Consider the following 22,440-nt stretch of genomic DNA (forward strand, 5'->3'; position numbering starts at 1 on the left):
GGAAATGTGTAAATATTAACCTTGTGTTTGAGGGTTTAAGACCCTAATGTGCGTTATTTTAGTGATTTTCTTTTCAATTGAAACTAAGAATTATAAATTTTTCTTTTTCTTTTTGAACATTTTATAATGATAATACAACTAGCCCGTCTAGCTCAGTTGGTAGAGCGCAAGGCTCTTAACCTTGTGGTCGAGGGTTCAAGCCACTCGGTGGGCGTAGATTTTAACATGTGACTGAAAAAATAATGAAATGTCTCTCTTTTCACATTTTTTCTTTTTAACGTCATCCTCTCTCAATTTCTCTCCCTTATTATATTATTAGATTTACAAAGAAAAATACATGACAATTTATAGATTACAATGCTCAAACCTTGTGATAGAAAGATTAAATACCTTTAGTGGATGTTAATAATGGTCTCTTTAGTTCAAGTGATAGAGTACAATATGTTAACTGTTGGGTGAAGGGTTTGAAACTAGTCTCTTTAATTCAAATGGTAGAGTACACTACTTAAATTTTAGGTGAAGGGATCAACTTTTCTGATTTTCTATTAGATAAAAATAACAATTATATATTTTGTTAACCATTTGATGATGCTACTACAATTAGTCCACTCAATTGATAGAGCACCATATTCTTAACCTTAAAGTGAAAAGTTTGATTTAGATTTCGACGCTGTTAAATTTTATACATTTTTGTTATTTTTTTTTTTTAAATGTGACCGCCACACTATAATTTAACTAAAAATTATACATGTTTGTTTGTCATTTATAAATTTTTTATAAATTTGTTAGTGTCATTGCAATTAGTCTGTTTAGCTCATTTAATATATATGGAACATCTATTAACCTTGTGGTTAATGGTTTGACCCCATCTATTTGGAATTATTTTTTATGGTTTTAATTTGCGCCACTATAATTGTGATAGAGAGTTTAAAATACTTGGTTGGCATTATTTTATTGATTTTATTGGACAAGCTTAACGTTTTTAAACTCGTTGTTGATGGTTTAAACCCTAGGCAAACGTCGTTTTGGAGTTTTTCTTATAAACTAAAATTTATACATATTTATTTTCTTGTATAATATTTGATTATGAGGTTGCATTGTGTTGAGTAGACTTGAATATTTTGGTTTTTTTAATGTTTCGATCTAATTTTCATAATGAATAGTAAAATTCCAAAAGAATTTATAAGAAAATCCAGATCAAACGAACAATTAGGACTTGTTATATACTTTATTCATTAATTCTCAAACTACCATATTTTAGATGTTCGGTCAATCGCTGTGATAAAAAAATTTAATTCGAGAGAGGATGCTTGCACAATTGAAAATGGGTGAGATACTCCATTTTGGAATTGTCCAATTGAAAATATGTCTTATCATTATTAGAGACAATCCTACCAATAGAGGATAGTTGGAAGCTAGGCAATTTTTATATATTTAATTATTTTAAAAAATATATTAATATTGAGATATATAATATTTTAACATTAAAATTAATAAAAATAACTTAATTATAATTAATTAATTATTCTCTTTATAAGTTTAGTGTTTATTTATTTAATTTTTAGGTGACCTTCTTAACGGGTGACCTAACATTAAAAATGTTATGTGGAGATGAATCAGAATGACTAAGTTATTGATAACATCAATATTTATTGAGAGATCAAATCATTATGATTGCTTTATTATTCAATTGATTTTGTTCTATTTAGTCTGTTTGTTTTCAAAATTTGTGTGTAAACTAATTTCTTAAGATTAAGAGGATATAAAACCTATTCCAATTCAAAAGAGTTATAAAAAAAACTGCATAACAGTTATAAGATTAAAGAGTTGTAATTTTTTTTTTAAAATAAAAGTATTATAAAAAAACTGATCAAACACTACAACAAAAATGACTTTCGGCGACGCTTAAAAAGACTTCTCCCAACCTTTAAAAGCGTCGCCAAAAACATTACCCACACTTATTCTTGCGTCGCCAGAAGCAGGGTGGGCGCAAGTTTTTACCACGCTTATTTAAGCGTCGGTACAAGCGTTGCCGAAAGGCAAAAAGTTTTAACGACGCTTATTTAAGCGTTGGCAAAATAAAAAAAAACGTCGCTAAAAGTCTATTTTATTTTTAAACTAGTTTTTTTTAAATTTGTTTTTTTCTATTTTCATTTTAGTTGTTATTTTTTATCTCTACTATTATCACATTTGCCCTTCATCTCTCAAGTACCTAATGAACATAACCCCTAAACACATATTCCAACACATTATAACCTTAAAAACACTTCAGAAACTAATGAATTCTCTCATATTTTATATACCAAAAACTTCTTCTTTTTCTCCAATGTGGGATAAATGTCATATTAACACTTCATACACTACTAATGAACTCTCTCATATTTACTTTTAATTTAATTAAATTTAAATAATAATTAAATAAAAGATATATATTAATAATACTATAAAAAGTTTAAAAATTATTTTATATAAAAAATATTAATTAAATTTTAATGTTAACAAAATTTTAAGTCAAATTTAAATTTAAAAAAATTAAAAAATTAAAATAAAATATTTACAAAAAGTTTAAAAATAAAACATAAAAATTATTAAAATTTAGAATATTTAAATTATAAAGATTTTAACAAAGTTACAAAGTTGGTATATAAAAACAATAAAGGTGGTGGTATAGATATAAAGGTTGGCAAAAGTTTTTTTCTTTTAATTTTTACCCACGCTTAATATGGGTTGGCATATAAGGGTCGCTGAAAGTATATTTTGTTGTAGTGTTTTAAGTAAAGTTAAAATTTAGTTTTAAACACGGTACAGTTCAGTTTTAAAAAACGTTAAAGTTCAGTTTAAATAACATTACATTTTAATTTAAAACACATTATAGTTCAATTTAAAACACATTACAGTTCAGTTTAAATAATATTATAGTTTAGTTTAAAACATGTTACAGTTCAGTCGTTGCTCTAGTCGGTCTCCTATCAATACTCTTAACCTATATAATAGGTAATTTAAAAAATAATAATAATAATAATTTATGTGTAAGAAATATATTTTAAACTCAATTAGAGGGAAATTTGATGAAATGACTCTAATAATTATGAAATTTGACGAAATGGCCCTAATAATGGGTGTAATTCCAAAAATGGACCACGCTTGATAAATTTTGCAAAAAGGGACTTTTAGCCCTGTGAAATGTTAGTCTTGCCCCTATGACTGCACGTACTCGAATTACACTTACACGTAATATGTAATATATGTCTTTCATAGTATATAAAGCGCCTAATTTTGACCATCATTTTAAATCTTTAATTTTTAGGATTTCGACTCTCTCTCTCATACCCTATCCCCTCCGTTCCCTTTGCCATGACACTCCGTTCGTTCAAGATCAACAGTTTCCATGACCGCAACCACTCTGTTCGTTCAATAATACATGCACATATATGATTTGTTTGTAGAATCTTTCACAACTTTAAATTGAATGTCATCGATTTATAGGCGGCAGGGGTTGACAACACTTCAGAAGGAGGCTTGATCTAGAAGAATACCTCCAACGCACTCGTGAGTATGAGTAAAAGGTTCTCCATGCTTATCCCCCTTTCTCTCTCGTATTCACAAAAATAAGAAATTGATCTTGTGTATTCTTCCCTATAATTTTCGTGTTACAATCATTGTATTTTTGTAATTCTGTGCAAGAAGAGGTAAAGTCTAAATTCAAATGTAAGTAAAATAGAATTCCTCTTCGTAGTTAATAGTTTGATGGTATTCACAATATGCTTCTTCTTGTATCTGAATGACATGACGTAAAAGGTCATGTTCTCCAAAGGAAACTATTTAAGCATAGGGATTATGAGGTTGATCTTGAATCCCGTTAGGGGAAGACTTAGGTTAGTACACCATCTGCTACATTCACAATCGAAATAACTAGTTCTGTCATTTTGAATTTGAAATTAGCAACTGAAATATATATAAATGTATCATATGTATATGTTTTTTATTTTCTTTCTTGTTCTTTTCCAACTTTTGGTAACATGAAAGTTACCATTAACCAATTTCTTATTTGTCAACGACCTTTATGTTCAAATTTACAAAATATGTATAAAATATAGCCGAGAGGTTGTCATTGTAAATGCACATTTGGAACTCATGAGTATGTATGTAATTGGCTCACGCAAATCACATGTACTTCCTTTTTGGCTCTATCTATGAGATTGTGATTATGACTGACTTGAAGTCGTTTTCACTACTATTAAAACATCCACTTTAGTGTTTATGTTGCTCTATTAGAATTTCAGTACCAATATTTACTCCGAATTAGATCCTCATCTTCTTTATTTTATTTTATAATGTCAGGTTATCACTCCAATAGCACCCTTAAGCCATCATGTATATTGGTTGTTATCTAATTATAGACATATGTCATCTAATTCGTTGTGTTTTTAGGTCATAATCAGCTTCTTGTATCTATTGATATTCATAACGTGTCACTTTTTTTCCTGCATTTTCCCCCATGCACATTTGCTCACACGTTTGTTTGTATGCTCTAGCATGATTACATTCTCTACAGGTAGGATATTTCTACTCAATTTGTGAATGTGTAGTGAAAGATTCAGAAACTACTTGGATCATATCAATGGAAAAAAAGTATGTAGATCATAATTCATCTATATTTTACTCAGAACTATGCTCTTATTAATTTTTGTTAGTTCTTCTATAGATCAAAGAGCTTTGCGCATGTCTATGTGAGTGGAATGTGCATCCCTTGAGAAGGTAGGTAGGTGGTGGTGCTATTGCCTTTTGAAAATCTTATTGGATACATGAAACCATTTCGATCAATTTTAGGTGGTTTCAACTTTCATGTATACAATTATCATGTTGATGGTGCTCATGTTCAGGAGAGATTTGGGGTTCTCAAGAAAAGGAAGGATCTAGAAAGTTTTACAGAAAAATGTATTATTCTTATTGTTATGTTCTACAAACGCTTCTTATAATGGTTTCATTACATTCATATATGTTAAATGTTTCATATGCTAATAGATTTTGACAAAAGGATCTCGAAACAACAACAAGAAGAGGAGGAACGTCGCTTAACCCAAATGATGTAAATCTCGAGTTCAGGGCTGTTATATAGCACTTGGTGTATATGGAAAAAAGTTCTACCTACAGACATTATTATATGTGATTTGACGCTTTGAACCAGGATATGTTATATGTATTATTATGTAATGATTTTTAAATATATTATATACATATGTTTCTATGGAAGTTAGGATGACAGCCCAATTACAATTTTATTTGCTATATATATGTTATTAGATGTGCGACCATATTAAAATTTTCAAATAAATTTATAGATGTTTTCTTGTTCAAGCCCAGATTTGAAATTGGATAAGGTGTTTCCAAATAATTTTTAAGAGACAGAAAGCTGCATGAACAAGTCTAAAACCATTGTCAAATTAGAAATCCAAATGACTAAGCAAACATTGATGTAGTAAGATAACATTTTCCTACAAGTGTAGAAACATAATTTAACTAATCAACCTCCATTGCTTCATAATCACTTACAACTTCCTTCCCCGCGCTCTCAATTTCATCATTTGTCATCCGGTTTAAATATTCAATCATACACTTTTGTTTGTCCTTAATTGTGTTCTGAAGCTCATCCACCTGCAAGAGATAAACAATTTTTAGACATTATTTTCAATTGCTTTCAGACACTAAATTGAGTACAATCTGCCTTTTGAACCAAAACCCAATGGATTCGTAGAAGAATTTGAGAATATCTTAGAGATGTTTCTTACATTTGTACTAGCCTTCCATTTTTTAAAGTTGGACCTCTCAACATCCAAGGAAAGAAGTCTTTGACAGGGGGAATCCAATTGATTCCCCAAAAATTATCACAAGACAAAGCACAAATAACCCTTGGTCAAGATGGACATTTTGCATAAGTGTAATACGCGTAAAATTCATGTAAGTGTAATACGCGTAAGTATAATTCGCGTAAGTGTAATTCACGTAAGTGTAATTCGTGTAAGTGTATTTAGTGTAAGTGTATTACGCGTAAGTGTAATTCGAGTAAGTATAATTCGAGTAAGTGTAATTCAAGTAAGTGCATTCACAGGGGCCAGACGGACATTTCGCATGGCGAAAAGGCCCTTTTTGCAAAGTTTATCAGGGTGGTCCATTTTTGGAATTACACTCATTATCAGGGCCATTTCGTCAAATTTCTCTAATAATTACACTTTTTGGGGAAATGACCAAGGCATGATAAAGTTTGCAAAAATGATATTTTCGGCCCTTCTAAAGACGAAAATACTCTTTCTCGTCACGCGAAGCATCATCGTGTGACGCGAAGATATGACATGATAATGTTTGCAAATATGACCTCGCGTGACGCGAATGTGTACGTCGCGTGACGTGAATGGTGTGTCGTCTCTCGCGATATCATTTTTAAAAAAATTATCGCGTCATGCGAGATCATTTTTGCAAACATAGGTCATCCCTTGACACGATGCGAATGGGTATTTCGTTCAAAAAATTATTTTTTCAAACTTTATCAGGTCTGAGTTATTTTCCAAAATGACGTCATTGTAAGGTTCAATTCATCGCATTTCTCCCCAATTACATGACCAACCAGAATTATCCCTTACCTCTTTGGAAATGATTTGTTCTTTTTTAACTTGTTGATGCCTTATAAAAGAGAAAAGACACCATTAATGTCTTCTTTCTGTCAAAGTGTTTGTAGAAGAATGGAAAGGTCCGTGAGTATATATATGCTTTTCTCAGTCCCACATAGCGCATTAGAGCCAGTTATTCTCCTCTTTCTCTTTTCTTCTCTGCAATTCTACTGATTCCCTAACTCTCACTCTATCCTTTTCTATAACCTCCAGTTTCTAGGCCGTAATACACACAAAAATGCTTCACCTACTGCGATTTCTGTTACTTCTCTTGTCTTTTTCACTCTCTACATTTGCGCTAGATGAGGACGATAGGATAATTATATGAACATTAAACTTATAAATAGAATAATTAATTAATAACTAAGTTATTTTTATTAATTTTAATGTTAAAATATTATATATCTCAATATTAATATTTTTTTAAATAATTAAATATATAAAAATTGCCTAGCTTCCAACTATCCTCTATTTGTAGGATTGTCTCTAGAAATGACAAGACATATTTTCAATTGGACAATTTCAAAATGAAGTATCTCACCCATTTTCAGTTGTGCAAGCATCCTCTCTTGAATTAAAATTTTGCTTTGTGATCCATGGCATCATATGATTGACCAAGCATTTTTAGATGCTCCTTCCATTTATTAAATTAGTATAGATTTCACTAAAATTTAATTATTATTTTTTTTTGAAAATAGACCAACAATTTTTATTTTTTTGGAAAAACGACTTATCTTCTTTTCATTAAAAATTCCCAAAAACGGGAAAAAATCACAACTTTAAAAGATCATTCTAGACAGGCCTAAAATGATTTTGAAGTCATAACATTCTGAATAAAAGCTAAAAATGTAAATGAATTATCTGATTATAATGCTTTCAATTCTAGTGAGTTCAAAAAACGGTAAATTCCAGTTCCTACAAATATTCCAGTTCTGCTCCGTGCTTGGAATTCTTCTCCACGTTCCCGCGAGGGCGCCGCAATCCGATACAATATCTTTCCATAACTCTTCAATGCTCCTGCGGTAACTAACATATACCCTTGCATTCCGTTCTTGCCAAATGTTATACACCACTGCTTTAAATCCGCACTTGAACACGCTTGTTGCAAATCTATTTCCCTTGGCTTTGAGTAGTGTCGCTTCTTTGATTTCATTCCATTCGCTCGGGAAACTGATCAGCTCCAAGCTTTTTATAGAATCTGTTCCAAAGCTCTGAAGAAATACAACAGCTTCCGAATAGGTGATATATAGTTTCTTCATTTCCTCTACATAGAAGACAGATTGCGTTCGGGATGCTCATATACTTGTTAATACGATCACGAGTGCTGAGTCTTTCCCAGAAGGTGAGCCATAAGATAAACTGATTTCGAGGGATAATCTTCGTTGACCATACAAGAGGAGCCCATTCTACTTTCTGCACTTTTTCCCGGGTTACCTCCCATATTTTCTTCGATACTAGCTTCCTATTGTCCTCAACTTTCCATTCATGAATATCTGGTATGTCGTGTAGTTGTATATTACTTATATGGTCAAGTATCTTTTGTCCTTCTAGATTTCTTCTCAGGAGTGAGTCCCAATTCCCGTCTTTAATGTCTCTAATTTTCACTTCTGTGTAGTCCCTTCTGATACGGGTATTTTGAAACTCCTCCTTGTGGATGATAGGTTGGTTTTCGAACCAGGGGTCGTGCCAGAATAGAGTGTCTTTCCCGTCCCCTAACCGGATATCATAAAGATCTGCAATATTGCTTCTTAGTTTAAGAATCTTTTTCAGAGACCAACTCATACCTTCATGAATTTTACAGGTCCAGATGCTGGTTTTGTATTTCATAAACCTCGTATGCACTCATTTAATCCATAGTGACTCCTAATTGTGCTCCAAAGCCCACAGATGCTTGAAGGTGAGAGGTTTGTTCCACTCGATAAAATTCTTCAAGTTGATGCCTCCCTCATCCTTTGGTTTGCAGAGAGCAGTCCATTAGACTTTCTATCCTCCTCTTCTGCTACTACCCCAGATAAAGTTCCTCATCAGCGTGTCGAGCTCCTTCATTACCTTCTTCGAAATGACCATCTGTTGCGCCCAGTAGCCAATTATGCCCATGACCACAGTTTTGATAAGTTCTATCCTCCCTACATAAGAAAGTTTTTTCGCTGCCTAGCCAGATATCGTGTTTTTTACCTTTTCAATCAGCGGCTTGCAGAGTGAGATCTCGATCTGCTTCACGGTTAACGGAATTCCTAAGTACCTTATGGGAAAGCTTCCTTCCTTGATGCCCATGATGTTGAAGATGTCCTGATTTGTTTCGTCCTTCACGCCTCAATAAAATGCCACACTTTTGCTTTCATTAATAGTTAAACTTGTAACATCAGAAAAGAATGTTAGTGTAGCTCTACTAGTTTTAATGGAATCAATGTATGTGTGCTCTAGAATGAACAAATCGTCAGTAAAGCATAAATGGGTTACCTCCTCTACCTCACAGAATGGATGAAAGATGTATGGACGATTCTTTCGGAACATCGCGAAGATGCTCTCAAAGATCGTCATGATAGCTACGAAAATGTAAGAATAGAGGGGGTCCCCTTGCCTTACCCCATTTTCCTCCCTTGAAATAGCCTCCGCGGACTCCATTGATGCTAACAACAAAGTAGGATTATGAAACGCATTGCATAATCCAATCAATAAAAATTATAGGAAAAGCAGAAACAACCAGAAAGTCTCGAATGTCTTCTCATCTAACAGAGTCGAAAGCTTTCTTGATATACATTTTGAAATTCACTCTCGGAGATATTTTCTTTTTCCCGTAGCCTTTTAAAAGGTTCTGCATGAGAAGAATATTATGAGAGATTGTCCTACCAGGGATGAATGCAGATTGGTTAAGATTTATAATTTTTCCTATGACATTTTAAAATTGTTTAGAAATGATTTTTGAAATTATTTTATAAATCACATTGCAACAGGAAATTGGTCTGAAATCTTGTACTTTCTCAGGTACCATAGTTTTGGGGATCAAGGTTAGGACCGATGTATTCAATTGCTTTAACATCTTCATGTTCTTGAAAAACTCTAGAACCCCGTGAGTAACGTCTTAACCCACAACCGACAAATTGTCTTTGAAGAACTGTGCATTAAACCCATCAGGACCCGGGCTTTTATTCCCATCAATACTAAACAGAGCTTCTTTAACCTCAACCATCGTGACCACCCTTATCAGCTCGCGACTATCTTCTGTAAAGATTTTCCTATCAATAATCTGATACAAAGTATTCAGGTGACTTAGATGCTGCTTTCTTGTACCCATAAGATGCTAATAGAAATCGATAGTCAAATCTTGTACACCCTTTTGACCCTGAACATATTTACCATCATCATTCTTCAGCCTATATACATTGTTTCTCATGTTTCTAGCCTTGCATTTTCTGTAGAAAAAAGCTGTGTTTTTGTCACCCAACGAGAGTCAGCTCTGTTTTGATTTATGTCTAACAAAATTCTCTTCAAGTTGACTTAGCTTCCTGAAATTTTTAAGCGCATACCTTTCTGACCAACAATTTTAATAATGAGCCATTTTTGAAAACCTAATTTTGGAACTGAAGCTAATTTATTGAGAAATAATTTCTAAATGTGTTTGTAATTATGTTTGTGTAACTCAATAATCCAATCTCATCCTTAATACACACTAAACTTTATTTGATCTTCTTTTATTATTTTTAACTTTTCTAGGGCAAAGCTCTATAAATTCAAATTTATCACCTTAGCCATTCGAAAATATGCAATAGTAATAGAGTTCGAACCTCAATAAGGAAAGCACATCATATTTCAAATTTATCTCATTATCTACTCAAAGATATCATTGTAGACAATAATAAAAAAATATATAATATAAAAGAAAACATCGACAGTTGGGTTCAAACCTGCATAAGCGAAGCCCAACAAATTTCAAGTATGTCTCTTTAACCACTTAGACATATCAACAATATTGATAATTTAAGAGAACCGAGTTCAACAATTTGAACTTACTAATTGTAAATATTTTTTTATAAAAACATATGTTGAACCACACCGACTATGCCTAACCGATTTCAAGTAAGTATTATACTCTCCTTAACATCTCAAACATATCCACGCCATTGTAGAATTAAGTAGACCACATCAATGGTGTGAACTTATCACATGTATAGAAATTATATAAGAAAAAAAACATATTGATAGTTAAGTTCAAACCTACAATCGTTTAGAATATAAAACCACTACAAACCGAACTAAACAAAAATATCTGAATCACAAACATCGTGTTTAAGAAGAAAAGCGTCGAGGGAAGAACTCAAAGAACATTTGTAAAAAAAGGAAAGGACTTTCATAAATTTAGAGAGATAATGAGATAAATGAAAAAGATATATTAAAAGAGTGAAAGTGAAGAGATATATATAGAGAGGAAAATTAAATTATCATAATTAATTCAACTGTCAATAAAATAATTCGGACATATTACGCAAACCCATCATATTTCAAGACCTCCTTTACTTAAATATATCGACAACGAATTAAGTTTAGGTAAAACGAAATTAAAGGTTTGGACATACCCCTCACAGATAATTATAAAAAGAATAAAAAATAACAATAAAGTTTAAATTTGTTAGGGCAAAACATATTCAAATTTATCCCCTTAACCACTCGAACATATGGAAGAGCAATAGAGTTTGAACATCGACAAGGAACCCCTCTTCCCCTCACTCTCTTTTCCTTAATGTTTACAAAAAGTCATCCAAGCCTTTCTGAATTGGCCTGGACCTTTTGCCAATTTTTATCTTTATACGGTGCCTTTAGTTTTTTTCTTAGAGTATGGTCACGAGAGAGCAGGGCGTACCGACCTGCCATAGTTGCGAGTCTTCTTATAGTCGCGACTGTTGTCATAGCGGTTTCAACTTCTAGGAATAAACATAGAATTTAGAGGGCGGTCCTCCCAGTGAACTGGCTGTACCCCAAAGATAACATAGAAGCATCAAGATCTCAGCCCATTTAAAAGTCAAATGATGTTATTTTCCCTTGTTTATCCTTTTCAACATTTGAAATTCGTGAATCCTAAAGATGGGCATTCCTAAAAGTAGACATATATATTAGTGTACAGTAAGTGGATATTCTAAAGTATTTCCTTCAGTTATTTGGAAGGCTTCCAAGTCTCTTTTCAAAGTAGGGACATATCATTGATGGACGTTGCACATTACACGATAAATTTGCTTCCGTGAACTTTAGCGAAAGAAAAAAGAAGATGGCTTTTTTCGTAGTAATAGAGGCAAGTCACACACCAAATTTCAAATTTGTCTCATTATTCATTCGAAGATATCCTTGTAAACAATAAAAAAATATATCCTTGTAAACAATAAAAAAATATATCCTTGTAAACAATAAAAAAATATACTATAAAAGAAAACGTCGACAGCAGGGTTCGAACCTGCGCGGGCGAAGCCCAACAGATTTCAAGTCTGTCTCCTTAACCACTCGGACATATCGACAACTTTGATAATTTACGTGAACCGAGGTCAACAGTTTAAACTTAATAATTGTAAAACAAATTATAAAAACATATGTTGAACCTGCACCAACCATGCCTAACCGATTTCAAGTAAGTATTCTACTCTCCTTAACTACACAAACATATCCACGCCATTGTAGAATTAAGTAGACATCATCAATGGTTTGAATTTTAGCGAAGGAAGGAAAAAGGCAGAGGGCTTTTTTCGTAGTAATAGTGGACGGATCACACATCAAATTTCAAATTTGTCTCATTATCCACTCAAAGATATCCTTGTAGGCAATAATAAAAAATATATAATATAAAAGAAAACGTTAAAAGTAGGGACATTAATGGACGTTGCAAATGTCATGATAAATTCGACTCAAGGTCCGTTGCTAATAGAAGTTGCTAATTACATGAACTTTAGCGAAGGAAAAAGGCAGAGGGCTTTTTTCGTAGTAATAGTGGGTGGGTCACACACCAAATTTCAAATTCGTCTCATTATCCACTTAAAGATATCCTTGTAGGCAATAATAATAAAATATATAATATAAAAGAAAACGTTAAAAGTAGGGACATTAATGAACCATCATTGATTCTCGTTGCAAATGTCATGATAAATTCGACTCAAGGTCCGTCGCTAATAGAAGTTGTTAATTACTTGAACTTTAGCGAAGAAAAAAGGCATAGGGCTTTTTTCGTAGTATTAGTGGGCGGGGTCACACACCAAATTTCAAATTTGTCTCATTATCCACTCAAAGATATCCTTATAGGCAATAATAAAAAATATATAACAGAAAAGAAAACGTTAAAAGTAGGGACATTAATGAACCATCATTGATGGACGTTGCAAATGTCATAATAAATTCGGCTCAAGGTCCGTCGCTAATAGAAGTTGCTAATTACTTGAACTTTAGCGAAGGAAAAAGGCAGATGACTTTTTTCGTAGTAATAGTAGGCGGGTCACACACCAAATTTCAAATTGGATTTAACAAATAGCTCATGAATTCTCTTAGAGAACCACACACCTGGTAGCTTGTTCTATAATTTCAAATTTGTCTCATTATCTACTCAAATATATCTTTGTAGTCAATAATAAAAAATATATAATATAAAAAGAAAACGTTAAAAGTTAGGACATTAATGAACCATCATTGATTGAAGTTGCAAATGTCATGATAAATTCGACTCAAGGTCCGTCGCTAATAGAAGTTACTTACTTGAACTTTAGCGAAGGAAAACCAAATTTCAAATTTGTCTCATTATCTACTCAAAGATATCTTTGTAGTAAATAATAAAAAATATATAATATAAAAAAAACGTTAAAAGTAGGGACATTAATGAACCATCATTGATCAAAGTTGCAAATGTCATGATAAATTCGACTCAAGGTCCGTCGCTAATAGAAGTTACTTACTTGAACTTTAGCGAAGGAAAAAGGCAGAGGGCTTTTTTTTGTAGTAATAGTGGGTGGGTCACACACCAAATTTTAAATTTGTCTCATTATCCTGTCAAAGATATTATTGTAGGCAATAATAAAAAAATATATAATATAAAAGAAAACGTTAAAGACAGGGTTTGAACATGCTTCAGATTTCAAGTTTGTCTCCTTAACTACTCGGATATATAGACAATTTTGATAATTTAGGTGAACTGAGGCCAACGGTTTGAACTTACTAATTATAAAAAAAAATATAAAACATATGTTGAACCTGCACTGACCATGCCTAACCGATTTCAAGTAAGTATTCTACTCTCCTTAACCACACAAACAAATCCACGCCATTGTAGAATTAAGTAGACCTCATCAATGGTTTGAACTTAACACATGTACAACATTATATAAGAAAAAAAAACATATCGATAGTGAGTTTCAAACCTGGTTTAGCACATAAAACCACTGCACAACGAACTAGACAAAAATATTTGAATCACACTCACTAGGTTTAAGCGGAAAAAACATTAAGTAAAGAACTTGAAAACATTTCCAAGCCTTTCTAAATCGAACCTTTAGCTCTTTATACGGTGAGTCTTTTTCTTAGAGTAGGGTTCACGAGAGAGTCGGTTTATAGTCGCAAATGTTTATGACCAACCAGAATTATCCCTATTATCTCTTTGGAAATGATTTGTTCTTTTTAAACTTGCTGATGCCTTATAAAAGAGAAAAGACACCATTAATGTCATCTTTCTATCAAAGTGTTTGTAGAAGAATGGAAAGGTCCGTGAGTATATGCTTTTCTCAGTCCCACATAGCGCATTAGAGCCAGTTATTCTCCTCTTTCTCTTTTCTTCTCTGCAATTCTATTGATTCCCTAACTCTCACTCTATCCTTCTCTATAACCTCCAGTTTCTAGGCCGTAATACACACAAAAATGCTTCACCTGCTGCGATTTCTGCTACTTTTCTCGTCTTTTTCACTCTCTACATTTGCGCTAGATGAGGACGATAAGGCTCAGTTACTACTCTTCAAATCGCACCTGGAAGATTCCAACCAGACCTTATCAAGTTGGGGAAGAAACTCTAACAACTGGACCGGACTCATCTTCTCCAACCAGACAGGTCGATTAGTCTCCTTCAATGTTACTGGAACAAACATCGCTGGCCGAATTCATCCCAGTATCTGCCAGCTCCTGAAACTTGAAACCCTAATTTTGTCTCGTACGAACATCACCGGAACGATTCCTTCCTGTCTCGGCAGATTATTGAACTTGAAGATTCTGGATCTCAGCTACAACGCGCTGGCTGGAGCAATGCCGGACACGCTCGCGGGGTTGATTCAGCTTGAAATGGTTGATTTCAGAGGTAATGGAGGTTTGTTTGGTGATTTCCCGACGTGGATTGGAAATTTCTCTACAAAGCTTGAGAGGATTGATATGAGTTTCAATTCGTTTTCTGGAGAAATTCCCGATAGTTTGTATTATTTGAATCCTCTCAGGTATTTGGATCTATCTCATAATTTTCTGTCCGGGAGTGTTGGTGAATTTCGTCAACCATTGGTGTATGTTAATCTGGAATCCAATAGGATTTCTGATACTTTACCTTGTTTCTTGGCATCTGTTGATTCATTATCTGTTCTTAATTTGGCAAACAACTCTATTGAAGGAGGAATTCCTGCTTGTCTATCTGACCTTAGTGTATTGACTCAACTCAATCTTTCCCATAACAATTTAGCATATGCAGTTTCTCCTAGATTGATCTTCTCAGAGAAACTTATTCTTCTTGATTTGAGTTTCAATAGTCTTTCCGGTCAAGTTCCATGGAGAATCGCTAAACCATCTGAGAAATCCGGGCTTCTGTTTCTCGACATGTCTCACAATCAATTCTCCGGGGAGATCCCTTCAACCATTACTGATCTCAAGAGCTTACAGTTCTTATTCCTTTCTAACAACCACTTAACCGGTGAAATCCCAGCTAGAATTGGGAATTTAACTTACCTCCAAGTGATCGATTTATCCCACAACATGCTATCGGGATCAGTTCCATTGAATATTGTTGGATGTTTTCAACTCCTTGCTTTGCTTCTAAACAATAATAACCTCTCTGGGGAGATCCAACCTGAACTAGACGCGTTAGATGGTCTGAAAATATTCGATATCAGCAACAACATGATTTCAGGTGAAATTCCACTGACTTTGGCTGGTTGTAAGTCATTAGAGGTTGTCGATATCAGCTCTAATAATCTATCTGGACCATTAAATGCAGCCATGACCAAATGGTTGAACCTTAGGTTTCTCTCCCTGGCTCGAAACAAGTTCACCGGAGCATTACCCTTATGGCTGTTCTCATTCAAACGTATCCAAACCATAAACCTCTCCTCTAACAAATTCACTAACGAAATACCCGATGGAAATTTTAATCTTTCATTGAAATCATCCAAGAATGCGGAGATGAAACAGTCTCTGATTGTAACTGTCGACGAAGAACTGAGCTTCAAATACGATCTATATTCGCCACTGGGGATAGATTTCTCTGATAACTTGCTACACGGGCAGATTCCAGACGGGTTGTTTGGTTTACACGGATTGGAGTATCTTAACTTATCATATAATTTCCTAGACGGACAGATTCCTCCTAATTTGGATAAGATATGGAGCTTGAGATGGTTGGATTTGTCTCATAATTCGTTATGGGGTCAGATTTCTGAAAGACTATTGGGTCTCGGAAACTTGACAATGTTGAATCTTTCTTATAACTGTTTCTCAGGAATAGTTCCTGTGGGGCGGTTTCCTGGGGCGTTTGCAGGGAATCCTGACCTTTGTATGGAAGCATCGTCGGGATATGAATGTGAAGGGAGGAGTATTCCTGCTGTGCCTGAGACTCCTGCTATGAAAGAAGAAATTATGGGAAGATCGATTTCGGTAATGGCTTTCTGTATAAGTGGTTTTGTTAGTTTTTATCTTGGTCTTTTTGGACTATTTTGTTCTGCTAGGACAAGAAATTATATTTTACAAAATAAGGGGTGATTAATTCTGATGGATCATGGATTCATATTATGTTTTCTTCTTTTTCAGTTGTGCTTTTGATTCTTGTTGATAGAGTATTCTTCCTCATCTACTTAGATTTATAAAATATTTAGCTTGTAAATATCATGGAAAAATAGATGTTGTTGATTTAAGTTTATGTGGGAAGCTTTAATTTTAATTTTAATTCAAGTTATTTAGTTTTACCCTTCCCTATTGGGTTATTTAAATAACGCCAACCGAACAAGGCCTAGGACATAAATATCATCCCTAATAGTATGGTCTAGTCTAACTTTATGGGCATTCTAAAAAAACAAAATTTAGAACATACCAAAATTTCAAACATATTTTACCAAAATTTGAACATGAGACTGTAATAAATATTATTACAATATTTATAATATTTATTCAACTATATGTTATTATTTTAGTTAATTATAATAATAAATATATTTTTATTTTTTTGCCTAGTCCACACCAAACTTGGTACTGTTTCCGGTCTTGCTCACATTACATACTTGACATCACAAGGCCTTTGTAAGCCCTTTCAGGGTATTAATGAGTTTCTAGAAAGAAAATATTTATTACCTAATAGCCACATGGTTTTTGATTAATAATGTAGTCATCAATAGGTATCCAAAGCTTGCATTTAGAAGAAAATGTTAACAAGGTACCTCTTCTGTCAAATGTTCAGCAGAGAAATATTTTCTTCACAATAAAATATTATACCATTGCAGGTATAGCACATAGAAATATCTAAAATCATTACCTGTGCACTATATCGAGAAAAGACTGTAACAAAATTGAATGGCCTGTCCATGTAGAGTATCATTCTTATCTTCAATTATTACTCTCAAAGCACGAGCATCATAGACTTTGTTAATTCCAACTTCTTTTCGTTTCATCTGCAGAATTTTAGGTAAATAGATGAAAATAAAATAATTGAAATTAGTATGCCTAGATAACCTAATGAGTCAGTTTTTAAAAATGCTTACATGACAGTTTTATCAATACAGACACAGTATGAGGAAAAAGAAAAGGATGTAACCATGCAACTCACTAGGACATAAAAATAAAAGTTTTATCAATACATATGCAGCACCAACTGGTTAATCAAATAACTCAGTAGGATTAAATAATGTGTTGCTTTCTTTGGTTCTATGAATGGATTCACTTGACAGAATTAAGTACTATGAGCAGAAAGACCACAACTGATGAATTGTTGAAACATGTTTGAATGAATTTGATAAACTCAAAAGACATTATGATACTTTTCTTATTAAAAAATAAAAGTACTTTTGCCTGTTATTCAATTACAACAATCTACATTGAATACTTAAGACACATCCCATAATCGTTCTTTGACCAACTAATGAGATTATATACAGATGGCATACATAGATATTTTACCACCTAAAGAACAAATGTTACTCACAATTTCACCTCATGTTTCATGTTTACCTTGCTGCAAATACTATATAAGTTTTTCAGACGACTGGACAAAGTGACTGGACAAAGTTACTTCCATTCCTGATACATAGTTGCAAATTTGAGCAGAAATAAAAAATCAATGTACAAGAATTTCCTATGTAATGCTTTCATTTGCTTTTTGTACACGCCACACCCACGCCACACCAACGCCCACCCACGCCCACCCACGCTCCACGCACTACCCCACACTCAACGTCAATTAGAACGAGAAAGGATTAGAACGATTAGAACGCACTACCGCACACTCATTCTGTTATTCAAGAGAAATTGAATGATTAGAACGAGAAAGGAAAAATAAAATGTGAAAGAACCTGAGGAAGCACAGTGTCGCTTAGTGTCGCCGGGGCTCAGCGTCGCCCTGGCTTGGCGATCGTCCGGCTGGGTAAAAGTAAACGACTTAGGGGGATTCCCGGCTTGGGAGCAACGGTCGCGGGTGGAAGACGGCCGGGAAGAGAGGGGGAAAGAAATGGGAGGAAATGGAAGAAAATGAAAGGAAAGGAAGAGGAAGAAGAAAAAGAAAAAAAGGTTAGTAAGGGTAAAAGTGTCAAAATTTTTAAAAAAAAATTAAAAATAAAAACTGAATTTTGTAAGATTATTTTTTAGGATTACCCTCTTTGGAGTGTCATTTGATCAAATTTTCCCATCTAGAGGGAAATTTGAGGAGATGACCCTCAAAAAGTATAAATGCGAAAAGTACAGAGGTTAAAAAAAAAAGCTCTGGTGACCCTTTTTATTGTTTTTGAACGATTTTGCCCATGTCGGAGGTTGCATGACGCAACCGGAATCACGAGATATTTTTTCGTCTCGCAACTGGGGTTACGTGACGCGATTGCGTGACGCAACTGGGATTGCGTGACGCGATTACGTGACGCAACTGGACCATTTTCTTCCAAAAAAATCATAATTAAATTTTTTTGAAAAATAAAAAAATAAAAAATTGTTAGGGCCATTTTCGTCAGAAAAAAAAAGAGGGTCACCAGCGATATTTAATTTATGCGCTGACACTTTCCCCATTTAGGCCTATTATTGGGGTCATTTCCTCAAATTTCCCATTCTAGGAAGTGTTATTTTGGTTTATTTGGCTTTTTTTTGAAAAATCTTTGTTTGATTAAAGTATAAAAAATTGTTTTTATTTTATTTTTATCAAATTATCTTTAAAAGTATAATTTTAGTATTTTAATAAATTGATTAGATGGGTGATATAATATTTAAATTTTGATCCCAATAAAATCAAATAAGCCCCAAGAAAACAAACTATTAAGATTTAAAAAACTAACTAAAACTATCTAAAACAAACCATTGATATTAAAAAACTGACATAATTATAACATCCTCCTCGGTTTAGATACCGATCAAATAAAAAAAAAATCCTCTAAGACTTACAAATCTTTTAAATAATAAAAAAATTGAGAGGTGAAGGTTATTATGCCAACCAAATTAATTTCACTAAATAAAAAAGAAAAAAGAAAGAAAAGTTATTGTCCACATTAATAATTGGACCTCGGTATAATTATAAGTTTACTTCAATGTTACAATTTGAAATTGTCTAGTGGTATTCGAACTGAAATATCCTATTTGAGACGATTTTTTTTCGATTTGATCGATAATTGAATTGAATGAGGTTAAGGTAGGATGATTGTAAAAATAATAACTAACGGTTTATTAAACCGTTAATTAGTTAGTAACTAATTAGTTAGTTTGGTTAATTAGTTAGTATTGAACTCCTATATAAGGGAGATATGTAATTGTTTGAAGAATAACTTTCTTAATACAATTTCAGTTTACATTTTTCCTTCTTCAAAATTTTAACATGGTATCAGAGCTTCAAGGTTAACGATCTTGGAGAGTTTTCCGCTGCCTCTGTCGGTGGCCGGAGGAGCCATTGACGGAGGGCTTTATTTTATTATTACTATTGAAGAAGTGAAATAAATGAAAGATGAATTAGTTGAATGCACATAATTGAGAGATTTTTCATTGTTGAAGGTATGGGTCATGATACAATCAAGAATGGTGACAAAAAGATAGAGAAGAAAGAAGTTCGCAAGAGTAGCGAAAAAGATCGAAAACAATGATGACGAGGAAACGAATCAAGTTCAATGTGAAGATCATAATCGATTTGAAGATCAAAATCTTGATGAAAGAATAATCAATGTCTACTCTAACGATGTTAGTTGCGGAATGTATGTTTGTAAGGTTGTTCAAATGAATATGGGCTTAATCGAGTATTGTCGGGCAATGTGTTCGATCCTAAGTTCAATATTGTCTCTCCCGGAGCTAATCAATCCATCTACTTCCCTTGTACTATTCTTTGGTAATGTGGAGAACGATCAACACATAAGTTATTTGAAAGAAAGGGAAAAGCTTATTTTGTTCTCCATGGCCAGATTGGACATAGTGAGGAACTTATCCGGGTTAACCAAACGATTGAATAGCTCGACCAATCTTGTGGTTGTCGCCGGATTCTTTGATCCGGAGAAATCCAAGGACAGAGAAGAAGCGATGGAGATCAAGAAAATGCATGTATTGATCGAGAAATACAAACTATGGGGAAAGATAAGATGGATCGCGACACAGACGGGAAGGCACCGGAATGGAGAGCTTTACCGATGCATCGCCGATACAAAAGATCAAGTTGGAGACAAGATCGCTGATTTCTTCCAGAAATGCAATGACGACTTAGGTTACTGGAGCAATATTTCTAATGTTGGATTATTAAGAATTGAAGAATGCTATACATGGAAGGTGCTGAAAATGGGATCAATTTATGGCTTCTGGAGACAATTAAATAAAGAACAGAAACTAGCAAAGATGAGATACATTGAAATGTTCTACAATCTCCAATTCAGGAAACTGGCGAAAAATTTAACTCCAACACCTGTTGATGCAAAGCGCCAAAGAAAAAAATAAATCTAAACCAAAGCTCTCAGGAGGCATAACATATGATGGATTCAGTGATGTCAATGGAATACGAAAGCCATAAAATGAGATTTGGGACACAATATTAGCATAGGCTCCTGCAAGAAAGCAGCTAACAGCAGGAGAAGAAACTAAACTGAGACTTGAGGTATTAACTACATCAATGGGCCAGATAAGGATTAACTGCTCAAAGATGATAACTGCAATAAAAAAAAAAAGGTGACAAAACCAAGAAGAATGCTAAATTGGCTTCTTTGAAGAAAAAAAAAAACTAAAGCTGCAAAGGTTAAAAACTGGCGGCTAATGAACAAAAGACCATTCATGATGATTGTTGTGGATTGGACTAACGAAGATTGAGCTATCTATATCGGGTAGTTCGAAGAAAAATGGAGCTTGCTGAATTGGCTTGCTCGGCTGTCTATGATGGGTAGCTGGAAAAAAAATGGAGCTTGCTGAATTGAGTTTGCTCGGTTGTCTAAATTGGATAACTAAAAAATGAAGCTTGCTGAATTGGGCTTGCTAAAGACGATGGTTGCATGATCGTAGCTTAATGTTTCATCGACTTGTTTTGTCAAGGTGAAACTTTGTTTCTACTACGTTTCTCCTTGAGGGGGAATGTAAAAATAATAACTAACGGTTTATTAAACCGTTAATTAGTTAGTAACTAATTAGTTAGTTTGGTTAATTAGTTAGTATTGAACTCTTATATAAGGGAGATATGTAATTGTTTGAAGAATAACTTTCTTAATACAATTTCAGTTTACACTTTTCCTTCTTCAAGATTTTAACAATGATTATTGTGTTCCCAATCAGATTTCACCCCAATTATACTCTAAACACTAAAAATATAATAAATTATATAAAATCACCCATATATATTATATTAACAATTTATTTATATAATTTGATTATATAAATTTTTTTATTTTTGAGAATATATTATAAACGGTGCCCTACAGGGATTATTGAAACCCAATGAGGCGGTGCATTTCCCGTATTCGAACCGCCCCATTATCATCCCTATTTCAACCATCATGATATTTCGACCAAACATATACATTAAATGTGAAAAAAATTAGTTTTTTAGGAAAAAAAAATTTACTACAGTATTCCAAGGAATTAAGGCAAAGAATTATGATAAGCATTTGTAATTACTCAAGATTATAGAGGGTGCAGAGAGAAATTGGAGTAAATGACATTAAAGATTTAGTATATTTGTAAAAAAAAATTGTCTCACAAATGTCGGTTGCGTCTTACGATTGTGGACGTCTCGCGACATAGGCATGTCGGTTGCGTCTTACGATTGTGGACGTCTCGCGACATGGAAAAAATAGTCCGAAAAAAATTATAAGTGTCACTTTATTTTTTTTTTGATGCCTCACTCTTTTGCAAATAAGTCATT

General features: G+C 33.4%; 1 protein-coding gene and 2 non-coding genes across 3 annotated transcripts; 2 read left to right on the forward strand and 1 right to left on the reverse strand.

The window, feature by feature from the left end:
* The first annotated feature begins 141 nt into the window (after positions 1-141).
* On the forward strand, positions 142-214 carry TRNAK-CUU. The gene has a single exon. It is a non-coding gene; the product is annotated as a tRNA-Lys (tRNA).
* An 11,873-nt stretch (positions 215-12,087) lies between these two features.
* TRNAS-UGA lies at positions 12,088-12,169 on the reverse strand. Its single transcript has one exon. It is a non-coding gene; the product is annotated as a tRNA-Ser (tRNA).
* Positions 12,170-14,365: 2,196 nt separating this feature from the next.
* Positions 14,366-16,799, forward strand: LOC124919813 (receptor-like protein CLAVATA2). Its single transcript, XM_047460154.1, has one exon. The coding sequence runs from the start codon at positions 14,544-14,546 to the stop codon at positions 16,632-16,634; it is 2,091 nt and encodes a 696-aa protein (XP_047316110.1). The 5' UTR covers positions 14,366-14,543; the 3' UTR covers positions 16,635-16,799.
* Positions 16,800-22,440: the final 5,641 nt, after the last annotated feature.

The sequence above is a fragment of the Impatiens glandulifera genome, chromosome 1 (genome assembly GCF_907164915.1).
Source record: "Impatiens glandulifera chromosome 1, dImpGla2.1, whole genome shotgun sequence".
Taxonomy (NCBI): domain Eukaryota; kingdom Viridiplantae; phylum Streptophyta; class Magnoliopsida; order Ericales; family Balsaminaceae; genus Impatiens; species Impatiens glandulifera.